This window comes from Pelecanus crispus, chromosome 4 (assembly GCF_030463565.1).
Source record: "Pelecanus crispus isolate bPelCri1 chromosome 4, bPelCri1.pri, whole genome shotgun sequence".
Lineage (NCBI taxonomy): Eukaryota > Metazoa > Chordata > Aves > Pelecaniformes > Pelecanidae > Pelecanus > Pelecanus crispus.
In genome coordinates, this window is record NC_134646.1 from 2,974,394 (window position 1) to 2,990,794 (window position 16,401).

At 42.1% G+C, this 16,401-nt stretch overlaps 1 protein-coding gene across 1 annotated transcript; it reads left to right on the forward strand.

Annotated features, from left to right (window-relative positions):
• Positions 1-238: 238 nt before the first annotated feature.
• On the forward strand, positions 239-15,866 carry MRPL1 (mitochondrial ribosomal protein L1). The gene is made up of 9 exons (XM_075709159.1): positions 239-272; positions 491-602; positions 1,723-1,966; positions 3,065-3,148; positions 4,734-4,805; positions 5,027-5,138; positions 6,581-6,681; positions 14,114-14,195; positions 15,565-15,866. Exons 1-9 carry the CDS (start codon positions 239-241, stop codon positions 15,714-15,716), a joined length of 993 nt encoding a protein of 330 aa, XP_075565274.1. The 3' UTR covers positions 15,717-15,866.
• The last annotated feature ends 535 nt before the right edge of the window (positions 15,867-16,401 follow it).

Below are 16,401 nucleotides of genomic sequence, written 5' to 3' on the forward strand. Positions count from 1 at the left end.
CCGGTTAAGAACCGAGCTGGAGGGTTGTAATCAGGCCCCGGCAATGCCCGCCTCAGCGGGCAGCGGACCCAAGCCGGGCAAGGGGGACCGGCGCAGCCCCGGAACGGCGGGCCCCGGCAGCGGTGGGCGGGGGGACGGCGATGCGGGGAACACCGGGTGGCGCTTCCGGTCACCGCCGGAACATTTCTTCGCCGCCGCGGGGGCCGCTTTTGGCGCTGCACCGCGGCGGCTCTGCAAGATGGCGGCGCCCGCTGGCCGCTGCCTGTGGAGAGGTGAGGGGGTTTCGCCGTCTCTCTCACCGCCGGGAAACCCCGGCGTTGGCTACCGGCTCTTCTTTGTCTCCCGCCGGCGGCTTTTCCCTTGCTCACAGGGCTAAGCGGCGACCCTGAGCGGCGGTGGGGCCTGCGGGGGTGGCGAGGCCCCTCGCCCGCGGGGAGGTGAGGGAGGCCGGGGCGCCTGTCTGAGGCGATGTTTGTTTTTTCCCTCGCAGTTCTGGCCCCGCGTCGTGGGTGGATTTTCCCCGGGCTCGACCAGCGCCTCGCCGCCGCCCCCGCCTCGGTGAGCGCCGCGCCGCCCGGCCGGCTCTACGCTGCGGCAGCGAAGTGAGTGCGTCTCCTTCTATCCGAAGCGGCTCTCTGGGCCGTCGGGTGTCCTGGTGGGGGGGGGTAGCGGGGGAGCGTGTGTTGTTTTCGGTGTCTGCAGCGTTGCTCTAACAGCCGAGCTGGCCGTGGTGGCATCCCGCAAGCTGCTAGCTCCTAGAGACAGAGCCCGCAGAGACAACAGCTAAGCTGGACTTGTGTTACCCTTGTAATCATCAGTGGTACAATTACGGGGAAAGATTTAATCGATATTTTTGCAGTGTGCTTTTGGATTGTGTGGCTGGGTTACAGCTTAAGGAGTACTGTCAGCATGAAAGCTGGTAAACTTACGGAATTAGTCGCAAACAGTTCCTCTTCTTGCTTCAGGTTGCTCTTTATTGTTTAATTTGTTGTCTCCTTAAGTCTAGTATTACAGCATAAGTGGGAGAAGTAAAAATGACCTCAGTGAAGTACACCAAGTGTTCTGAAGTGCTGCAGGCTCTTTCACCGTAGTTAACAGAGGAATGGAGTATTTAGTTAGTACTTGAATACTTTTTATTTCCTTGATTTGAGAGCCTTTGAAAATAGGTAGGAGAATAAGGATTGGGGCTAGTGTTTAACTGCATGCAAAATAATACAGGAAAGGGAGGAGAAACCTTTTTTGCAAGGTGGGACTACCATGATCCACAATAATAATAAGAAAAACCCTGGAGATGGGGCTCCTTCTGATTACCAGGAAGGTGCGTGGGATTTGCTCGATTTAGAAGCAGCTCGGGCATGGTGCCTGCTACCAGCCCATGTGGAGGCAAGACCTGTAAAAGTTGGTGTGTTATCTTAAACCGGTTTTGTTTTGATACAGTAGGAAGTTGTTAACTTGGTTCTATGCTGTACAAAGGTGGCTATGTTGTTTAAGGAGCTTAACTGCCTTCAGAACTTTTGATGTGTGAACGTTTTAATTTTGTCTTGGCCATCTGGGACAAGTAACTGGGATGAATTTAGGCATACTGTTCATCTTTGTGTAGAACCTTCCTTGATAACTAATTGCTACTTAATAAATGTTGCGTGACAGTATCTGCTTTTGTCCTTTGGAACATGTGCCAAACTTTTCAGTTGATGATCTAACAATATTTTTTGTTTGTCTTAGAACTGCAAGAAAAGGTTCACAAAAGAACAAGCAGGAAGAGACAAAAAAGAAACCAGTAACTAGGAGGCGGCCGCTGATGAGCAAGCCCGTGGATGATGTGTACTTGACGTGGTATTATGAGCGGCCATCCTACGATGTGGAAGAGGCTGTGGGTATGCTAAAGAAATTTCAGGAACTGGACTTCACTCACCCCAAACAGTATGTCTATATTAACGTATTCCTAGATATGGCTCTACAGAAGAAGGTAGGTTGGAAGCGTATACAAATTTTGGTACTTTTTTTTCTTTTTAACATGGGAAGGCTGTATTTAAGTGCAGAGCAGATGCTGCTGTTGGCCTTGTCGGCTGCCTCTTGCAGCTTCTCTTATTGTCAGAATAATCTGTGCTTTTGCAGGTGGCTTTGTGCCTTTGTACATGTACAGTTATTAAACATCCCTCATACTCCTGAGGTGAAGATAGCATCATGGAGGACTTTGAAAACAGGCTGTTATGGGACTAAAATTCATGTCTGGACAGAAGTGATCAAACTGAAGTTTTACATCTGTTCAGGCTTTCCACTTAAAGATGTGTTAGAAAAATCATGTGTGTGTTTTGTTCTGGAATGGTTGTTACTGGGAGAAGTGTAAAGACAAGCTTCTTCCTGCCTCTGTCCTTCACCTTCTTTTGATATTTTTTTTTTTTTAACAATGTTCTGTGAAAGTATGCTATTGCTTATTTGCCTATGACCTTTTTGATTTAAAGGTGTCTAGCCCAGTTTAGTCTTTCCCTAAAATTTCTTCTGGTTCTTCCATAAGTAGAAAACAGTTAGGCCACTTTAGGGTTGGTTTCTTTGCATGTGTAATTAAATATCCTTTTGGTATACCTGGGGTCCCTTAGAACTAGAAAATGAGTTCATGCTTAAGGAAAAGCAGAGCTGTTGCTCCTGCTGTCAGAGGCTGTGTGATATTCTTAAGGCTTGGTGAGAGACACATTCCTTGCTGATGGTTTGCACTGGCTGTTGCATCAGAAACATCATTTAGATAAGCTGCAACTCCAGCACCTCAGTGTTTGTTACTGACTGCACCTGAGCCTGGTAGCAACCCTACACTGGAGCTGCTGATCCCAGCCCCTTTCTCTTGGGCAAACTGCAGGATAATTAATTCATGTCTCCTAAGTTTAGATTTGAGTATACACCGGACATTAAAAAGTAATTAAAACTTACGCATTATGCTTTCTGTTATGACCTCTGTGTGAGGAAATTGTGGGTAAGATGGCTATTTAGGGGACCAACTCCACATGACTGGGGAACTTGCCCTTAAGTCATGATTTCTTTGTTTTAATGTTTTTCTTTCTTTCCTTATTAGAAAAAAGTGGATCCATTTGCAAGCACTGTTCTTCTTCCATATCGCTTTACAGATGAAGTGAATAAGGTCTTGGTTTTCACAGAGGTGGGTAAGCCTGAATTACTTGCTTTATACATTTTATGTATCTAGCATGCGCTTAAAACACAACTAGTTCCCATGCAAGTACTATACCTTTTATTGAGAAGACTCTATGAATGCCTTACAGAACTCTTAAGTCTGTCTAGGATTCGTCTGCAGCAGTGTCTTAATGTATTAACAAGCATCTTACAGTATTTCCTTCATCTTGATAGGTTTTACCTATATGTAGATAATTCTAGCAGTGCACTTGGGGAGTAAACATCTGCACAGATGTGACTAAGGAATAGATGATTAAAGATCATTTATAGAGTAAAACCTTTGTCACCTTGTTGTAATACAGGCAGGTGGTTTAGTTTAGCAACCATGGCCAACCCTGCTGTCTTAAGCCTTAGCAGGCAGTGCAGAACAGAAGTGGGTGTTATTCACAGTAATTTCTGCTGTAACAGGATACCTTTGGGGAAGGAGGGGAAAGTAAGTCTCCTGAAAAACCCTAAACAGCTGAACAGCCCTCTGTCCCAACCCCCCCTTTTTTTTTTTGATCTCCCAGGAGTTCACTAATGTGAAATGGTGTGTAGAGCAGTTGTGGCATCTGTAAGAGCCTAGTTTCAGCCTCTGCTGCTGTCCTTTGCCAGTTAACCATTCTAACAGAACAGACCTACATATATCTGTATGAGATTATCCTGGAGAACTATCACAGACTTAGTTGCCTACCCTTTGGGCTTAATTTTTGTCAAATTCTCTACCTGAGCTACAAGGTGAGAATCCTGCAGAATGCAGGGCTGACAAAAGACCTGAGCATGCTGGGTTCTTTGGTGCTGTATCTCAGAACCTTCTCTCTTCGCTCAAATTCACGTGGGATAAGAGATCCTGTGCCTTGTGCAGGCGTATATGTGGAAAAAGGTTGAGCGACTGAAACGCTTGCTAGTGCTTTTGGATGTAGGTGTGGAGCTATTTAGTTTCTTCTTGAGAGGAAAAGTTGATGCTGGCTTTGAGTCACGAGTATCTGCTTGTATCAAAAGCTTGAGCCAAAGATTTTACGGAACTGATGCCTTTTACCTTTCCATATTTCAGACTACTGAAAGCGAAACCTTGCAGCAGTCAGAGGAGGTTAACTTCTAAATGCTCTTCGGAGCCAAACTTTAATAGCACCTTCAGAAGTTGAATTGCCTTACTTTACAGTGGGCTTTAGTAGCGTGTTCTGGGCTTTTCTTTAAGCTTAGAGTAAGATGTTGGCTTCATCTAGTGAATGGTTTGTTGCCGTTTCCAGGGGATGGAGGTGGGGAGAGAAGGGGCTTTTGACAGAGCTGCTCAGCAAATGGGCTGGGCTTTTCTCCTTCTCCAGTAGAAGTCGGCTAAAGACTTGACTGCTTCTTATTGGGACCTGGAGTGAAGTGGAGTTGCTGCTTTTATATTGAATCACCAGTATTAGATATTTTTGGCCTTGGATTGCCGTAAAGCATTCTTTCCTTCTTAACCTGTAGATAGTCTGGTTTTATACCCAGTTGTCCGAGATAAATCACCTATGCAGTGCTGTTGATATAGACTAATTGGTAGTACAGATGTTACTAAACACTTTTTTTTCTCTCAACAGAATGAGCAAGAAGCTGAAATAGCTCGAGAGAATGGAGCTGCTGTTGTGGGAGGACTTGAATTAATCAAATGGGTATTTATTTTTTTTTTTAAGACTTATATCAATATCCTAACTTAAACAGTGGCTGAGGCAGAGGGAGCAAGAAACCTTATGTCAAGTAAACTCTAGCTTGAAGTTCACAGCCTGCATAAAGAGTGAGAGATGGGTTTCTGTCCTCGGACATGCTTGTAGGTCAGCTTGCGTACTGAGGTCATTTATTGTATTCCTAAATAGATTTAATTTTTTTATTGTAGATCTTGGAAGATGAAATCCAAGTGGACTTCTATGTAGCTGTTCCTGCAATAATGCCTAAGCTAATACCATTAAGGAACAAACTAAAACGAAAATATCCAAGCACAAAGAGAAGTAAGATGCAATTCTTTCTAACAAATCTCAAGTAGTGAACAAGATTGAACTCTAGAAGTGACACTGAAACTTTTTTTTGTTGAGCATGTATAATTAAATTGCATGTTAGACTGTATGTGACTGAACCACTTTTTTGTCTTAGATAAGAGTAGTTTTAGGAACCTAGCACTGTGCTTTTCTCCTACAATAGGCAAATGTGGGTTTAGAATCAAGGTGAGTTTGCCTACTAGTGGCCCCTATGCTTGTTAGTCCTGATGAACCATAATAGTATTGTGAAGTTACCTGGGAAAACAGAAACAACTGGGGGAAAAAAAAAACATATTCACCGAGACAGTTGCGTTGTCTACCTGTTGTGCAATTGTTTGGATCCCAGCTTTGTGACTGCTACTGCTCCTTCTACCTGTTCATTACTACTGAACAATGGAGGTATTTATGCTTTTCCTTAGTACAGCCTGCTCCCTTATCTGTGTGGTCTCTCTTTCTTCATAATGCTCAAGACATTTCCTCTTCAGGTCAGGTTTTCACATCAGTCTCTCAATACTTTTGGTTCTCTCTTGCTGACTTACTTCATTTTAGCTATGTGTCAAGGGGTCTGTTTCAAGTATGGGAGGCAAAAAAAAAGTTGTTATTCAAACATAGAGCCTGTGCCAGCTGTGTGAAGCACTGAGTCTTGAACCATATCTCTTATTTCCCTGCCCCAGCTGTCTTAATGTTTTACAAGCGGCATGCAGTGTTTTTAGGCTACTAAACATTTGAGACAAACCTATTAACCTCTCCAAAACATTGCAACAGAGAATACTGCAAATACTTTTTGGAACAAATGAAAGCCATATTATGCCATTATGAACTTACTTGGTTTGTAGCTTATCCAGGGCTGATTTCTCTTGGAGCCATCAAAAGATGTGTGGGAGGAGTAATGCTTGTATTTGAAGCAACTGAGTGATGGTGTAAATCTGTCAAACGAGCCCTTGCAGCTGAGATAAGAAACAGCTGTCTTGACCTGTGGGAAGGGCTGGATTGGGCCAGCATGTTACACGCTATGTGGAACCTTGCTATTACTTGCTGTAGTTGTAGACTTCGTTTCCAAGGAAGACTTGGGGCTTGTTCTAAACCTAACTCAGGTTTCGGTCTTTCAAGCTGCTTTAATTGCATTAGGTAATAAGGCTTTGTTTTGTATATGCATAAACAGGTTCTTTATTTGAAGTGAAGCCTTTGTTATGTTTCCTACTGTATTTTCTCTTCATCTGCTGATTAGTGAGGAAGGAGGGAAGATAGAAATGATTCATAGTATGTGTGAGGACACTGTTGTCCATGAAACTGCTTTTTTGATGGGAGTTTAACTGCCTTAATTGAAAGATTGAATTATCTCGTTACAAATATCACACTTAGCCATGCTAATAAGCATTACTCTGACAACTTTTTTGCCTTTTTTTTTTAAATAGATTCCCTGGGCCATGATATTCCCAAAATGCTGCAACTCTTCCGAGAAGGTCTTGACTACATGGTAGAAGATGAGCGTGTAATCAAGACAAGAATAGCAAGAGTAAGTTTTTCTATAGAGTTCTTAAGTTTTCTCTGCTGACCAGAACTGAAGTTAGTATTAAAAGAGGGAGAAAAACATGTTTCTAATACGTGTGTTGCCAACATTTTTAACCATGTTCTTTAACTGACCTGTGAGGTAAATGGAACTCTTACTCTTTATTGTGTGACATCTTCAGCTGATGTGAGCCCTGTATGCTGTTAATGTGTGGTCATGGAAGATGGTTCTCCTAAAACTGAGAGCAAGGCATACCCAATGCTGAGTTAAGGATGTCAAGAATGGGATCTGTATTTGCTGCTAGATTGGCAAGGAGTTGTAATAATGAACAAAATAGGATGAGAAAGGTACTATTCCTAGTAATCTCCTTCCGAGCTGACATCTTAACGTAGGCTTCCCCTTCCTCTTGCCTTCCCCAGCACTCTTCTGTGAGTAAAATAAAGCTTATTTGATTTTTTTTTTTTTAAGCAAATAAACTGTGGGTTGTAAGTCCATGGTCAGTATGCAGAGGTGGATCAAAAAGTGTTTGCTTTAACATAATAATTAAAGACTCATTTAATTTTGATAACTTTAGTCCTGGAGTGGAGCAAAAAGCAAGAACTGTTTGCATTACACCTGAAACAGAAAATTAATTTGTGCTTTGCTGTCATATAAGAAGTTGGGTTATATAAGAATGTATTTTCTCTCTTTTTTTTTTTTAGGGTCTTAATATGTTTTCCTTAATGTGGCTTTTTAAATTTATTTTCCTTGCTTGTTTTTTGTTTTTATGCTGTTGTGTCTATTTGTAATCCTGCCTGATTTTTTGTTTTCCTTTAACTGATGCTGTTACAGAAAGGAAGTGTACAAGGTATCTAAGCCTGAAGCTTTGGTGGTGTTAGAGATAAGCAAGTTTATCAATTTTGGCTAGGTGCTCTGAGTTGTGCATGTGAATGTCAAGGGCTTGCTTGTCTGTATGATACTCAAAACTAAGGTTCTTGGGACTATTCTGCTCAAGTGTGTTATATGTTGCACTGTGATACAGGCAGGAAGTATCTTTAGCTGTTGGTAAGTTCAGTGGAATGTGTGAAATGCCTCAAATCCATAGACAGCTCTTGCTTTCAAGTATTGTGACTGTATTCTTTACTCTCTGCTTTGGGCTGCTTAAACCTTAATCATTCTGTACTGTAGATCGGTCTGAAAAATACCTGCAAATTAAACTTATTGTAGAGTTTCTTCTTGTATAGTAAAGAAGAAAAAGGAGGTTTTTAATAAAGGTGAATGAAGAACTCTGGTATCAGTCTTGACAGTATTCAGTGCAATTGCAGCTGGTTCTGCTTTGTGTGGTGTCCTGCAGCTGTGGCTAGAGTTTCTGCAGTAAAAATTGCGTCCTGCTACTGATGTAAGATGTTGGTGTTAGAGAGAACCTTAGGTTCTGTGTCTAGGCAGCTTAGCCCTGCAGTTCCATGGCATTTCAGAAGATGTAGTGCAGCCAGAGATGTCACTCCGGACAAGGAAATGATAACTTCTCGTGAATGAACTCTTACGCTTGGATCAGAAAGAGTATGATGAGGGTTCACTGACAGACAGAGTTCCTTTGTGCTAAGTTAATGTCAGCTACGTGGCAGAGGTGACTGACACCGCACACACAGTGCGACGTGCTCTGTCACACTTGTGTATTGAGTTGTGCGCAGAGGGATGACTCGGTGGTTATGGCTTGTGTAAAACGTCTCGAGCTACTATCTTTTCCCTGACCTAGTTTTCCTACTGTTGGCACAGCAGTGCTGGAATGAAATCGAGTGCAGGCAAGGCTCTGGGAGGCTGTGAGAGCCTTGAGTGGCTGTACATATCTGCTCACCATGAAATCAAGAGCTTTTTAAATTGCAGTCTTGTCAGTGAGGAAAATAATAATTTATGAATTACACAGAAGCATGAAGATCTATTGCTGTATTCCAAAGAGTAGCGTAGATGTTTCTGGGAGCCTGCCAAGCTGGCGTTTCTCAAAGATACGTTTTCCTTCTAGCGCTGCTGTCTCATGTTGCCTGTTACTTCAATTATGGACAGTGGCTTGATGTAATGCTGCGCTCCCACGTCACTCTGCAGCCTCAGTGGTGTTCTCTTGTTGTAGTAATTGAGATGTCTTTGAGAAGCGCGGAAGTTGACAGCAGTTAATTTTAATTAGTAGATCTGGAGCTGTGAAACTGCGAATGTAAAAATCTTCTTTTAAGACACCGAAGGGAGACAAATGAGGGCACTCAGCTTGATTCTGAAAGAGATATCCCATCGGCAGAGGGTAGCTTAAAGTCTTTTTTTGAGGGTTTTGTCATAAGTCTTGAGTCCAGACAGGGTGCTGTTGATCACTACGAAACTTTCTTTTTCCCAAGTTGGAGTTTTCTTTTAGAAAAATCGGAGTCCAAATGCGACACCAGGAAGGAATTTCTAGTGTATCTTCCTACCTGTGCAGAGAGGTGCCTGCAAAATGGTTCCTCTGTGGAAAGAAGTAGGATAGTTTCAGGAGGTGAGACTTTAAGGTTTGTTCGGAAGGACGTGTTTTCTGGGAAGTGACATGTTTACAGGAGCATTGTTTTATTCACAGGGTTGGAAGTATGGAGATGTGTACTGAACTAGAGATCTCTCAGACTTGGTACGCAGAAGGTACATGAAAATTAGAGTTAAGGCAGGAAATAGAAATGCCAGTTAGTGCTAGAAGTAGCATCTACCTTCCTTGGCTGTTAATAGGATTGAAGGCCTGAAGTGTCTGTGTCCCTTGAAAAAGGGGAAAACCCCCCCCTCCCCGACTTAATGGATCCTTAGCTTTGAACCCCTTAAAGATCGGGGGGGAAGTTCCACAGTTGAGGAAGAACTGTTAACTTTTGCCATTTTGAATGCTTCAGCGTTGAAATACATTTATTGGGGGATGAAGGGAATAATGCAGAAAGCATAGGTTGGAACAATTGTCTCATGTTACCTGTTTGAGCTGTTCTCTATATGAGGTATCACATGGAAAGGCTGGCCTGTCTGCCATGCTATTTCTAAATGATTCTGACTGACAGATCCAGGACTAGATAGAGATTCAGCTTTAAATTATATACCTTGGTGTTGAAGGTGTTGCGTAGGTCCTGAGGGTGTGTGCTGGACTGTAGCTGAATAATGTCTTCCTAGTAGTCTCGTGCTGGCAAAAGGCTTGAGTTTGGAACAAAATGGGACCAAAGATGTAGAAAAACTTGTAGCAAGTTAAACTAGGAGTAGGAAACCCTTTATAACAGCCTCAGTAAGGGTATTTCTATGCCTAGGTTCTTTTTTTCTTTCCTGCAGATTGCATGGGGCCACTACCTCAGAAATGCGTCTACCTTGAGTGCCAGGATGCAAAAATGCTATCTGCGTGGTCGGTGTTACTATAGGATCCTACGCAGAACTGTTTTTTCCTTTATCCTGACCTTCTCGGGGAGATTCATAGCTGACCAGAAACCTGTGAAAGCAATGCAACACAAAATGCATCAGCGCTCTTCTCTTACTGGTACTGTCAGTCCTCCACATGTCTCTGTCAGTGGTGCAGAAATGGTTTTCTGCTGTGTTTGGCAACACTTACCTGTTGGTTCAGAGGCTTTCTTCTTGTTCCTGAAAGCAGAGATGTGAGTTTCTGCCTTCACGGTGTAATGAAAGATGCTTGATGTCCCAGAATACTGGCCAAGTGGAGTTGTTGCGTTCTGCTGCTGCAAAGCAAAATAAGACTTGTTAGGAGTAGCTCTAAACCTGATTTTTAAAATAGGTGTAGTTAACATTTCGTGTGGAGGCATTTGAAGGCAAGTTCTTGGAGTTCGGTGGAGTCAAGTGTTTTGGGTTAAAAATGAAGAGAAAATGTGGTTATATTATAATGATGTGGAGGTCGCATATTGTTATGGGATGCTGGCCAAATTGCCATTTGTTAATTGCTTGACAGCTGATTGTGCTCCAGGAATGTCTTGCCATTGCAAAAAGGGTAAATCTCTTAACAGACAGCTTGAGGAGACAAAAGGTACCTGCTTGGAAAACAGAGCTATGAACTCATGTCTACTTTCATGAGCTTATTTCTTGTTTTGCGTTTGACTGCAATGTTGTTGTTGTGGATAGTTGGAATTCTAGATCTTGCTGTTGAGGGAGCCAAACCTGAAATTCTGGGCCGCTCTGGGTTTTCTCTTCTCGGTTTGTCTCTCAACAGCTGTAGTAGGGGACTTGGAGTAGATTTCTGCCTGCCCCACCCCGATACCGCAATTGTAAGCCCAATTAAGGTGCTCTTGGAACTGATTTTGCTTTCTGGTTGAATGGTCAGCAGGCAGCCTAGGTCTATTAAATGCTATGAGATAAAGCCATAAAAACTCTAGTTCTGTTTTGGGAATGGATAGTTTTTAATGACTGCCTTGTCCTCGAGCTCTTCAGAAAAGCTGGTACCCGAGTTCTGAGTGAAGATGTTAAAACTCTTAATTTGCTAATGATTGCAGCCTTTATTATAGGAGTTTGAAGTCCTCATGACTTGATGTGGAAGCCCTCAGTTAAAGAAAAGGCTGGAAGAAACATGGGTGGATCAGTGCTAGTATATATATTGGTTCTGGCAACGCCAGAAAGGGGTAGGAGGGAAGAGTAGAAAACTGGTTCAGGGAGTAGAGCGTGGACTGACCTGCCTTGCTGTACTAGGCATTATTTTGGGAGTATATGTTATAGCATACGTTCTTAATACTGCTTGCTGGAAGAACAGATCGTGTGAGTGAGATAGAGGCTCAAGCTGTACACCTGTCCTAAATTTCTGGAGTGTGGTGCAAAGTGACATCTTTAGCCAGCAAATAGCTGAGTGGCTCTTCTGTGTGTTCAGTTGCAGTATTCTAAAGATCCTCTGGAAGTATTCTAAAGATCCTCTGCCTCATTGAGAATTCATGAATCGAGTTTTAAACACGCTCTGTTTTGGTGCAACTTGTGCAATGCTGCATATTAATAGGCAATTTCCCACTAGGCAGCAGAGTTAGTGGGAGGCCCTTTTAAAGACAAAGATAACATATGTTTCTTATCTTAAAAAAAACCCCACAAACAAATAACTTCCCTGAACCTTTTCACGGCACCTTGTGCTGCTGTAGAGAGAAGGGTCCTAAACTTTAAACAGTAAGATAGGTAATAATTAATTTCTGTGTTCTGATAGTAGTACATACTGTCATTTTCTAAGGTACTTTGTGGTTAGGTTGTATTTATGCAAAGTGGACTAGACATTGATTTGTAGTTGCTCCCTCTGCGGACACGGTTAGTCTTCAGGAAGGCTCAGGACTTAAATCATATTTAGCCCTCACTGCAGTCAGCCTGAACAGAATAGCTTGCACAGCCTTGAAGATCTGGTCCAGAGTACTCCTGTCAGTTTGGCGAAGGTTTGAATTAAACTAAATATGTAAGTGCTGATACACAGTGACTGTGTACACATGAGAATTTATTGTGGAATACTTGTTTGGAAGCTGGAATGTTTATATGGATGTGGAAGCTATTTTGAAATAGCTGGAACCCTCCGAGCGTTACCCATCTTCATTATGGAGCTGTCGACATCTCGAGTAAATTTATGGTATGTTATCTCTTGGGATGTGTCACGTTGTCTGACAGAATGCAAGTCGCTCTCTGCTATTTTCCCGTCTTAACAAATACAGAATATTAACTCATGTCTTCATATGTTGAGATGGGTCTTGTCTCATAACATGTTGTACTTTTAAATCTTTATAAGAAGTTGTAACTTGTTTAGAGCAACTTGCAAATTCTGTCTCTTGCGAATGCTTCTAGACTTTGTTACGGATGATGAATGCCAAGTAGCTCACTGAAGGCTTGCTTGAGACCTGAATTTAGTGTAAGGTTTGGAAGCAAACGCTATTCAAACCTTCCTTTGAAGTATAGCTTGTAATTGGTTATTACTAATGAAATGGTTTTTTTTAAACGGTTCTGAGTATTCCTGTATTTGGAATTCGGTACAGCATGGTGAGTCTACCAGTGAAGTGAAATGCTCAGCCTTAACAAACAGATTTTTACATCTGTTAATTTATGAATGATTAAGCATGTTGCAGTCAGCATAACAATGATACAGACAAATGTCTTCTGGCCTGTGTAACAGAGGAACTGCGTTTGGATTGTAAGTCTGCCAGAAGAGCGTAAAGAGAGATTAATAGACCAGATCTGGGAGGAGAGTAGTCAAGTATAACAGTATTTCTCTTGCGAAGTAATGCATACGTTTACAGCTAAGTGAGATATTAATAAAATCTGTTCATGCTACATTGGGAGGTGGCGGAGAGGCAGAGGAGACCCCAGTGATGCCTGTACGCTTCCCTGAAAGGGAGTTAATTCTGTGAGAACGAGTGCTATTTTTTTCTTAATTCCATAGCTGAAACCTCTAGAAGAAGAACTTGATTCTTTTATCTGAATAAAGATATGTGAATGATACGGGTGAGACCAGATAGCAAATTAAATAAAGCATAGCAGAGCGTTATAGCAGCCGAACATTAAGTCTGAGAAAAGCACGTTAAGCTCTCCTGGAGCCGAGAGAGAGGTCAGTCCTGGCTTTGACCTGAAGGTGTTCAGGTTGGCGTGTCTCTTGATCATGAGTTGCACGTTCTTGAAGAGAGTCCAGGTGAGACGAATAGCAGTCATGGGTTAAGGTGATTGGTATATGAGGGAAGACGGAAGAATTAATTCTTTGGCAACAGTGTTGGTTTACCTCCAAGTACCTGTGTTTGGTACAGTGAGGATCACGAAGGTGTCTGAAGTGAGGTGTGCTTAAGCGCTCCGTTAGATGAGGGCATTGGGCAGAACAAGGAGCCGTCAGTCCACAGTTTTGGCTGGAAGGTCAAAAATGCCATGGACGGGAACCGGGGTGTGTAAAAAGGGTAGATGCTGAACTGGTGTATGTTTAGAGCTCAATGCTTTCACGTGCTTTATGTAAAAAGTAGAAATGCCATGTAATGTGTTAAAATCGGAAAGAAAAGGGGAAGAAACTTGGTAATTTTGAAATGACTCATTTGGTTCTCTTAAAGTTCTTAATGCCTTGAATTTTAGATACTTGGTTTTTCTGAGTTGATCTGTTTAGTGGTCTTGGACAGCTATTTCTTGAAGCTTCTTTCCTCAAATACTTTAATATGATTTTTGTGGGGAAAAAAAACTAGTACATCAGTTGTTTTTTAAGACTTTTGAGCTTTTTAAGGCTATGTGTTGTTACAGAGCCATGGGAATTTAATGTCATGAGTAGAAATATGGCGAAACGTGATGAATGTATAACTGCGTATAAAATAGTTTTTTCTATGAGCCATTTGGGTAAGGCTCTTAATGAGATTTGTAACTTCTTAACAGGGGACACAGAGAAACAAAATCTATCCAAATAAAGTAGAATAAATATGTGTCCGGTGCTTTCAGGTATATTATTCCAGGCTTTAAGTATCACCATGGCTAACTTTGCATTATCCTTTTTCAGCTGGATATGCCTACTGAGCAGATAGTTGCCAATCTAAAAACAGTTATCCATGATATCTCCACATTCAAGCCATCGAGTTATGGTAAGTAGCTGTTCTTCTAATGTGGTAGTTGAAGCTACAGCCAACAAAATGAAGAAATGACTGTTCTTTACCGGGTTGTCATTACGTGACCTTGCTGCTTTGTCTGCCTTGGGACAGGAGGGAACGAGCTGTTGGGCAACTCGGTAAATCGAGAGCTAAGAACTTGAACAGCCTCTAAGGGCATGAATAGCGTCTGCTCTTATTGATGTGAACTCTAATTGCAGCACAGCACTATGTAAGTGTCCGTGTGAGGAAAGGAGTGAGATGTTGGACAAAACTTAAGTTTGCAGGCTTGACGCTTAAACAGATGAAAGCCATGCAAGGAGATCCTTATGAGACGTGGACGCCTTGAGCATCCGTGTGCATTGGTTTTACCCGGCTGACGTGAGCCACAACAGGCTCACGTCAGCCGGGTAATGCAAAAAAAAAATGCAAAGAATCTGAACCCGGAATCCACCTGTAGTTGCCTTACTTAAAACCTGTGCTTCAGTTAACATCTAGTCTGGTTAGCTGCCCTGTTTGAAGGTATGCCACCGCTTTTGCTATTACCAAGACATTTTTAAAACTTGTGCTGCTCCAGGGGAAAAGCTGTTCATCTCTTCTTTTCAATTCCTTAGCAAAATGATCAGGTTACCAAGGAGTAAAGGTGTGAATTCTGTGTGTTGTTCCTGTGGGTTCTGCTCGCTGTTCTGAGCAAAGAATGTGAACAACTAATACGCTGTCTGCTCTTTGTCATAATGAAGTAAATCTAAACAGATGTCATCTGCTCAGCTGGAGTGGAAATAGTGATTTATGAACCTAATTTTATGGAAGAATAGCCTTGTTTAAGCTAAGAAAAAAACTTTTTATATTAATACTGGCTTTAAGTCTGCAAAAAGAATCATCTTCCATAGCTTCCAGTGATGCTGTTAACAGTAACTACTGTACAGGGAACAGACCACGAAAAGCCAAGTACGCATGCCTTCAGAAGCATTTCAGCCCAAATAACAAGTATAAGGGGTTGCTTGACTTGAAATGTAAGTACATAGAAGCAGAAAGCAGTGGGTTTTTTGTCTTTGAGTTCATATGCGAACTACACCAACCTAGTTAAGTGAGGGTAAGCTCTTCTGGTCTTAGTAGCATTGCTACTGATTTTTGCGGTATCAGGCTTGATCAAGTGAGTACCTTTTATGGCACCTGAGTGTGAACTGCATTTTGAACCCAATCTGCCAGGGTGGATGTTCAACTCTGTACCGAAGGGATGTGTCTACATCTATAGTTCTGATTCTGGTCATGTGCGGGATGCAGTATGATTAGTACTAAGACAAATCCGCCTGGAGACGTGAATAGTGGTGGAGTGACCAAATTGGTGGTGCTCTTTGTTTTCTAGGTCCTCTTGTGCAGAAGTTGGTTATTAGATCTTCAACCAGTGAAGGTTTGCTGTTGAACCTTGATGGACTTCTACCTCGGGTGGAGGAAGTAGAAGAAGAAAAAAATGCAGATGATGAAGAAAAACATGTCCAAGACTCTGTTAGTACCTGACGACTTTCCTTGTAGATCTGATGATGAAGCTTGGAAAGCAAATGGTGTAATTTCGTACTTTTTGAAAAGAAAAAATAAATCAAAGTCGTAAATTTCACTTGTAAATTCTGTGTAACAAGAAACATTATCACAAACAGGACTCTGTCAAAACCGAAGACGTTTTAAATTCCTTTTGTTGGTAGCTGAAAGCTCCCTAGTTAGTGTATTTTTTTTTTTTGCTTTGCACTTAATAGTTCTTACTTTAATAAAAATATTTCTGTGATTTCTGAAGTATTGCCATCCAGTTTCCGCAGTTGCAGCCGAAAGGCCAGCACGTGTTGTGTCTGTAAAGCTGGGCTTTTTACTCTGAAATTGCAGAATGTTCAGTGCTTATCTTTGTCGTGATTCGGTCCCCCATAGAGCAACTAATGCAGTTAATTGTGGAAAGCTGCTGTGTATCTTGCTAATGAAGGAAACTAATTTTTATTTACCATTCCATTTTTCTGCGAAGTCAGACTTGGTGTTCCTTTTGAGTTGGTGGGAGTAATGTCTGCATGATAGTGATAGCTCGCTTGGGTTTCATGTAATCTGCATACATAGATACTGGAGGGGTATACAGAGGGTTAGTGCTCTGCTGTTTTGAGCCTTTGAATGCAGGTTGTTTGTTGTGAGAGACTGTAATAAGTGAGGTTTTTGTAAGGAAAAA

Bases quoted from the DNA above. Each gene is read 5' to 3' on its own strand.
- MRPL1 (XM_075709159.1), top strand. From the start codon at position 239: ATGGCGGCGCCCGCTGGCCGCTGCCTGTGGAGAG. The intron at 603-1,722 runs GTGAGTGCGTCT...TGTTTGTCTTAG, and splicing joins CTCTACGCTGCGGCAGCGAA to AACTGCAAGAAAAGGTTCAC. The intron at 5,139-6,580 runs GTAAGATGCAAT...TTTTTTAAATAG, and splicing joins ATATCCAAGCACAAAGAGAA to ATTCCCTGGGCCATGATATT.